At 32.4% G+C, this 7,456-nt stretch overlaps 1 protein-coding gene across 2 annotated transcripts; it reads right to left on the minus strand.

Annotated features, from left to right (window-relative positions):
* Positions 1–3,214: 3,214 nt before the first annotated feature.
* LOC145013266 (GDT1-like protein 5) lies at positions 3,215–5,821 on the minus strand. 2 transcript variants are annotated; one of them, XM_078972070.1, is made up of 13 exons: positions 5,519–5,815; positions 5,354–5,422; positions 5,084–5,143; positions 4,873–4,920; positions 4,636–4,721; positions 4,517–4,553; positions 4,305–4,349; positions 4,110–4,178; positions 3,990–4,034; positions 3,833–3,894; positions 3,663–3,735; positions 3,479–3,556; positions 3,215–3,375 (listed from the first exon to the last, which is right to left on the minus strand). In XM_078972070.1, the coding sequence occupies exons 1-12, from the start codon at positions 5,537–5,539 to the stop codon at positions 3,485–3,487; spliced, it is 687 nt and encodes a 228-aa protein (XP_078828196.1). In that variant the 5' UTR covers positions 5,540–5,815; the 3' UTR covers positions 3,215–3,375; positions 3,479–3,484. The 2 variants fall into 2 exon arrangements, with proteins under 2 accessions (XP_078828196.1, XP_078828197.1); XM_078972071.1 differs by lacking the exon at positions 3,663–3,735 and having other exon boundaries at positions 5,519–5,821.
* Between the last annotated feature and the right edge of the window lie 1,635 nt (positions 5,822–7,456).

Consider the following 7,456-nt stretch of genomic DNA (forward strand, 5'->3'; position numbering starts at 1 on the left):
AGCATAAACAAAATCGGTCTTTTCTGGCCGTGATTTTGGGGATGTCACAGTACGCCCAGTCTTTCCAAATTCTCATTAAGAACTTAATGCCTTCAGCTCTTACATCCTATTTCCAAATCCAAAGCTAAATCATACTCAATAGTCATAATTCCAACTTTATGACCTTTTATGACCATTAAGTGCTTAACTCAAGGTCTTAATACATTAAGACTTTCTAGAGAGTGCATGGAGCAAAAACAACCATTAAGACCCCATTTGTATGATTCAAGACCCTTCCTAAGGTCTGAAAAGACGACTTAATGGGTCAAGAACAGGCCATGCTCAAGAATCACCATTTTGGGACCAAAAAGTGACTTAAAAGAGCAAAAACCTAGATCTACAAGATGGAGTGGTAAAATTGCAGGCTTTATACCTTCTAGAGGTTGCAAACACGGTTGAAATCACAAATCCAATGTGCTCTCAACTCCAAGATCTTCTCACCACCTTATTCTTTCTTCAAAACTCTCTTAAACGCTCCAAAATTGTTTTCTTGCTATTAGGGTCGCTTATGGGTCGATGTCATAAAAGGAGGTTGGGTAAGAAGAAGATATAAGGTCATAATAATGCTTATATATGAGCCAAAACCCTAAAATATAGGGTTGCATGATTTCCACGGATACCTTACGTATGAGGTGTACGCCTAGCGTACTAAGGTGCACCTTGGTACACTTAGCATACACACATACGCACAGCGTACTCCTCAAGTCCTAATTTACCAAAATGCCACTATGGGCCCTTTTTGCACTCTTTCTTTAACTTAGGGAACAAAATGCAATATAATTCAATTATACGGTCAAAATTAGAAGTGCCTCATCATTGGGATGTTACAGATTTAGAGTGAGAGGATTTTACGAGTCAACGGCTCGAGTGTGATTTGATACTTTCAGTCTGAGGTGAGTTCCCTTCACTGTGTCTGTGTGTCGAAGGCACCAATATCAGCCTATTATATTATGGTTGTGGTGTGAGGATTGTCTTCGTGACAGTTGCATGTTATGTCTGGATTTGGTTGATGTCTCTGTGATTGTTTTGTTATGATTATGTGTGGTGGTGATAGGGTGAAATAGACCTGATACCGGTTGAAAGAGACCAAAGGGGTTGAAATATACCCAGTACCAGTTGAAATAGACCGAATGGGTTGGAAAATACACCATATATGTTTGACTGTTATGTATGTCTGGTATGGGGTATTTTGGGTGAACTCGCTAAGCTTTGTGCTTACTATTTTCAGTTTATGTTTCAGGTACTTCCAGCTCGAAAGGAAAGGGTATGGTCTGATCGCACTGCATCCTCCTATGTTTTTATGCATCACGTGATTTTGGGATTTTCTACTCTGATATTATTTTATTTCAATATACCCTCGACTGTTTTGATATGATTATCGTATGATCATAATGAATTTAAAAATAAATATTTTATCTGAATTTTTTGGATGTTACAGACTAAGCCTAAAAAATAGCAATCTAGTTTCATTTAGTTTTGTATCAGCATTCTACATTTATTTAGTATTTTATCATAACACTCTAGTTCCAATGTGAAATTTAAAAGGAATAAGCCTAAATGCATAAAATAACAAGGTACTTTCATTTAGTTTTATCTTATATGTATTTGGCTTATATGTCAAGCGCATTCGTTCTAGTAAGGGATCTTCTGAAACTTATGATTTATCGGATAATAATGCCAATAAAGAGCATGTCGAGAAAAAAGTCGAGATTGAAAATTTGAAAAAGTTAGTTGAGACGCAACGCGAACAATATGAGGATATTCAACAAAAATATAAGAATTTTCAACAAAAATATAAGGATGCTCAACAAAATAATGTAGGGTTTCAACAGAAAAATGTAGATGATCGAGCAAAGTTTGAACAACTTGCACAAGCAATGAATGTGATTAACAATTTGAGTGAACAGATCAAAACTTTTATTAATCAATGATGGTATATTTTATGTATTGAATATCGTTTCAAGTTTAATTTGTAGAAAATTTTGATTTTGAAATATGTATCTTTTGATGTATTGAATATTTCTTTTAGTTTTTATAGAAACACTCTCTTACTTTTGGTTTTATATTAATTGTATTTTTATAAATTGATATAAATCATCGAACTGAATAATCGAATTTTATCGGCTAATGGTACTGAACAATTACAGCGGAATTTGCTACCTAAAAACTGGCTACGGAATTTACTATGGAAAAATTGCTACGGAATTAGCTATGGAAAAATTCCTACGGAATGTACTATGTGAAAAAATCGTTATGGAATTTGCTACAGAAAAATTGCTATGAAATTTGCAACGGAATTGGTGACGGGAAAATTGCTACAGAATTTTCCATGGAAATATCCCTATGGAATTTGCTATAGAAACATTGCTACAAAATTGATTACGGAAAAATTGTTATGAAAGTTGCTATGAAAATATAATCGAAACTCAAATTGCAACAAAATAAATATTGTAGAAACTGTCATAGCAAAATTACTACTATCTGTATCTAAACATTTTGCTACAATAAATAAAAGCAACCGAGTTTAATTAAAATTTGGTATAGCAAATTTCGTAGTTATTCAGCTTTAGCTATAAAAAAATTTCTTAGCCAAAATTAAAGCTCTCTTGTAGCGCAACTTGTTTGGCTATTTCTAGCATATTCACTAGTTAGAAGGATAGAATCAAATCTCTTGTAGCGCAACTTGTTTGGCTATTTCTAGCATATTCACTGGTTAGAAGGATAGAATCAAAACAAAATGTGACAAGGGAGGGTAGATTATAAGGGATTATTGATGTATTAAAGAGGAATCATCTTCTAATCAAAATTATTCAAAAAATGATGTTTACTTATTTCATGTGAGCGTTATGGGAGGAACTTTTTAACAAAATGTCGTATTTTTACTTTAATTTAAGCTTTATCTTATCATTCCACATGGCGTTTATTGAGATAGCAACTCTTAACTATTTCTAACATATGCAATCCCCTAACCAACATTGTGTCTACTAAGACTACGACCCTTAACCATTCCTACAAATATACAATATACAATCCCCTAACCAACTACATTGGCCTATGACCTAAACATCTATACATGAACAAATGAATTTTGCATCTATTCAAGAACAATATATATTGTAAAAGGAGATCGTAATAAGGTTAGATTTAAACAAATTGTCTAAAGCTACACAACATATGCCATGAACAACGATGTCAATAATTAATTCATAGTTTTGAATTGTATCAAAGCACGATTTTCATTTCGATCTTTTGAATTTACAAATTACAAAACTTATAGCATGTCATAACAATGTGTCTTCTTCAAGACTTCAACACACCCCTCCCCATCCTTATCATCTGTCCACAAAAACAATGCACACAGTCACAATCACAATCACAGTCACAGTCACAGACTGATAAATCCAGTTATTCGGACAAAAAATTAATAATAAATAAATACCCTAAATCATGAATCAACCGTTGAGAAGTACGATTGGATTCCAAAGACTATGAATAGAACTCCACCCGATAACGCAATCTGCATGAGAAAATTAGTAAAGTTTATTTCATTACATAAACAAGATTTAAGAGCAAGAAATAAAAATAAATTAATTAATTAATTAATGTGTGTGTTGCGTTATTACGAATTTTTCTGATATTTGTTTTGCCAAGCTTTTCCCTCCAAAGACAGCAGCAGTTTGACACAAAGCTTGCCCTCTAAAGTCAAGATATAAAAGACCATAATTTATATTTAACTATTTTTGGCATAAAAATAAAGTAAAGATTAAAATAATTTATAATTATTTTAACTTACAAAATTCCTCCAAGAACAACACCGAGTGGATTCTCAGCAGCAGCTAAACCAATGGTGGCAATCTGAAAGTTTAGTATATTTTATACTATTTAATAAGAGTGATGCTGACGTGGAGTGTAAATAAATAAATATATAATATTTCAATACTGATGCTGACCTGGCTTTTGTCACCCCATTCTCCAAAGAAGGTTATGGTGAATGCCTGTTGAGATACAATAACTTTTAATTATGTATCGTATTTTTTTTTATATAAATGTGAGAGTTTAAGAATTCATACTTTTAAAAAAATGGGGGAAAAGAATTGAGAGAAAATCGGTCTGTTCTTCTTTTTAGTGTCGTCATCATCCTACAAAAATATAATATGGATTAAAACCATGAATATTAAGTCAATGTAATATATATATATATATATATATATATATATATATATATATATATATGAAAATTTGTTGCATAATGAAAAAGCAATTACCTTTCCATTTGCTTTAGGTTTTCCATTAGCTTGCAAATCAGCATCCTACAAGAAAATAATAACATTTCCAGATTATTTTGAATGATAAGGGCATTTACGTCTTTTGCAAAAAAAACAAGACACCTGAGTGTCTTCCATCTTTTTGGGTGTCACCACAGATTAAAAATTTTGTTATGTAACAAAGAGGGGCCCACTAGGCAAAAGTAACTAACCAATTCAGCTTCAACTTCAGCTAATTCTTCAGAGTCCCTGTAAAAAAATAAAATTAGATTTCATAAATTCTTATAACAATTTGATGTGAATAATGATTGTGAATGAAGAAGGTTATTACCCTTCATGAAATGCATCCCATAATGACCAAAATCCAAACCCTAAAAACAATAGAGTGGCTATATGCTTAGTCAATGTTCTTGAGATCTGCATTATCATAATCATAAGTCATAAGTCATAAAAACACTCATCAAATCAGTGATAGATTACAATTCCTTTATATTTTGACAGATTCCATTCCTTTCAAATGCCTCTGATAATTAAAAAAAAAAAAAAAAAAAAAATGGAAGAAATATACCAGGTTTGGAGCAGCCCAACCAACAGCAGCAGAAAGAATAGTCATGACCTACAAATCAGTGAATCATCTTTATAATAGTAACTTTTTAAGAGCTTTTTCAACCAAAAAAGCTCTTAAAAAGATCTAAAAGGCTATATTGTTGATGCTCTTAATCAAATCGAAGATTTATACGATTTTCGGAGTTGATATTGACAAGAGAGAAAGAACTTACAATCAAAGCTGAAAGGCAGCCTGCTAAAACATATCGCCTGGGGTGACGCATCGCCAAAATCTAAAATCAGGATCATAACATTAAAAATGGAAAACTGAGATTGATATAGTCAACGATTCAGAGCATATTTTATTAGATATAGCGAAACGGAGCATCATCAATCAAATCAATCGAATAAGCTACCAAAATCGAATCTCGAAAAGTAACAAGATAACCAAAAACAACAAACAAACAAACAAAGGACACGAAATCAGTAGCAATTGAGCTCACCGCAGCTGCGAAAAATGTCTTGTCACCGATTTCGGAGAGAACAGTCATCGCAAGAGACTTGCTAAACCCCTGATTTCACCACATACATACAATTACAATTACAATTACGATTACAACACGAATTCGAATCAGCATGCATAAGAAGAAATTAATTAAGAAGCTTACTTGGACAACTGATAGACTCATGATTGGTTTGGGGAAGAACAAGGAAGGGAGAACCCCTTTTGTGAAGAAACGAGAAGCTCAAAGTGTGTTAATTACAGATAGAAAAGTGGTTGTGGTTAGGATGAGAGACTGAAATACGATTCGGATGGTGTTGGTTGGATGCAGAAGTAGGTGGTGATGATGATAATGGCAATCGGCAACCGAATCCTTGTAGCACTAGAAATAGGAGAAAGAGAGATTCTTGGAGAATGGTGTTCTGGTATTAATGAAAGTAAGTAGGATTAAAGAAAGGGACGCCTTGTGCAAGACTATTGGGTGCCATTGCTGGGTCAAACTCGAACAATTTTGATCCGTAAAGCCCTAATTTATTTATTTTTTAAATAAAAAGAGATTAATAATAATAATAATAATAATAATAATAATAATAATAATAATAATAATAATAATAATAATAATAATAATAATAATAAACTCATTAAGTTTTTTTTAATTAATAAGAAATTATAAAATCATCCAATAAGTTCATGTTTGTCAAATTAGTACTTATAAGCTATTTTTATAGTTTACCAAACTTTAAATTAAAATAAATTAGTTTATTTTTGTCAAACAAACCTAAACTAATACATACCAATTTTATAGAAATTATAGATATTGTGAAATGTGTTTGGCACGCGAATCCAATTAAACTACGATGACATTTTGATATCTAATAACTAAAATAATATTGTAAAATTCAATTAAAATGTTTAATATGAAACCGCTATAAAATTTTCTAGTACTACAAAATTTTACTTGTATATATATGTTAGGTATATGTTAGGTATGGAAACTTATCATCAAGTTTAAATACTTCAATTTTTGGGTGAGCCAATTTTTTCCATGGCTTTTAGGGCAAATCTTATCGTTTATAGATATTTATGAATGGTGGTATTTGTAACATTGTAGCAGAAAAAGGGTATATGGAATAAAATCTATCTCTTGTTCAACAGTGGATGTAGCTTATCATTGCAAGATAGCGTAAACCACTTAAATCTTTGTGTTTTGTGTGCTTTGATTTGATTTCATTTCTGTTTTTTCTTGTATTCATCATATCGGTTTCCATTTATCGTTTGTTCTTTACCTAACAACTGGTATCAAAGCTATGGTTGAAAACGGGAAGGTGAATATCGATAAATTTAAAGGTCGTGATTTTGGATTCTGGTAGATGCAGATAAATGATTACTTATATTAGAATAAATTACACTTACCGTTATCTGAATAGAAACATGAGAAGATGGATATGGCATAATGGAACTTGTAGGACCGACAGGCCCTTGTCGTTGTCAAATTATCACCGGCGAAAAATGTCGCGTACAACATGGTCAATGAAAAGAACACGTTTTAAGTGATAGATATTGAGGATTACTTATATCAGACGAAATTACACTTACCATTATCTGAATAGAAACCTGAGAGGATGGATCTGGCATAATGGAACTTGTTGGACCGACAGGCCCTTGGTGTTGTCAGATTATCATTGGCGAATAATGTCGTGTATACATCGTCAATAAGAAGACCATGTTTGGATTGATAAAGGAGATGTCCAACATGTATGAAAATCCATCAGAAATAAATGTCCTAAACGTCCTGCAGATAATGGAAAGAAGGAGATGAATGTGGTTGAAGACTACAATGATGCATTGATTTGTTGTGTAGAGAACTCAGTTGAGTCTTGGATGATGGATTCATGGGCATCATTTTACGCTTGTCACAATAGAGAAATCATGAGAAATTTCAAACGTTACAACGGTACTGTTCGTCTAGCAGATGGTAGAATTCTTAAGATCACTGGTACTGGAGATGTAGCTTTAAAAACTTTAGTGGGTACTACCTGGATTTTGAAGTATGTGAAAAACATTCTTGGCCTGAAGAAAATGTTGATCTCAGTGGGATAGTTGG

Source organism: Lactuca saligna, chromosome 8, assembly GCF_052625555.1.
Source record: "Lactuca saligna cultivar CGN05327 chromosome 8, ASM5262555v1, whole genome shotgun sequence".
NCBI classification, from domain to species: Eukaryota; Viridiplantae; Streptophyta; class Magnoliopsida; order Asterales; family Asteraceae; genus Lactuca; species Lactuca saligna.

What these genes read in the sequence shown, in the direction of transcription:
- LOC145013266 (XM_078972070.1), bottom strand. Translation starts at nt 5,539, where the DNA reads ATGAGTCTATCAGTTGTCCAA. An exon ending in CTGAAGTTGAAGCTGAATTG is followed by an intron (nt 4,350 to 4,516) that starts GTTAGTTACTTT and finishes ATTTTCTTGTAG; the next exon opens with GATGCTGATTTGCAAGCTAA. An exon ending in AATGGGGTGACAAAAGCCAG is followed by an intron (nt 3,895 to 3,989) that starts GTCAGCATCAGT and finishes CTAAACTTTCAG; the next exon opens with ATTGCCACCATTGGTTTAGC.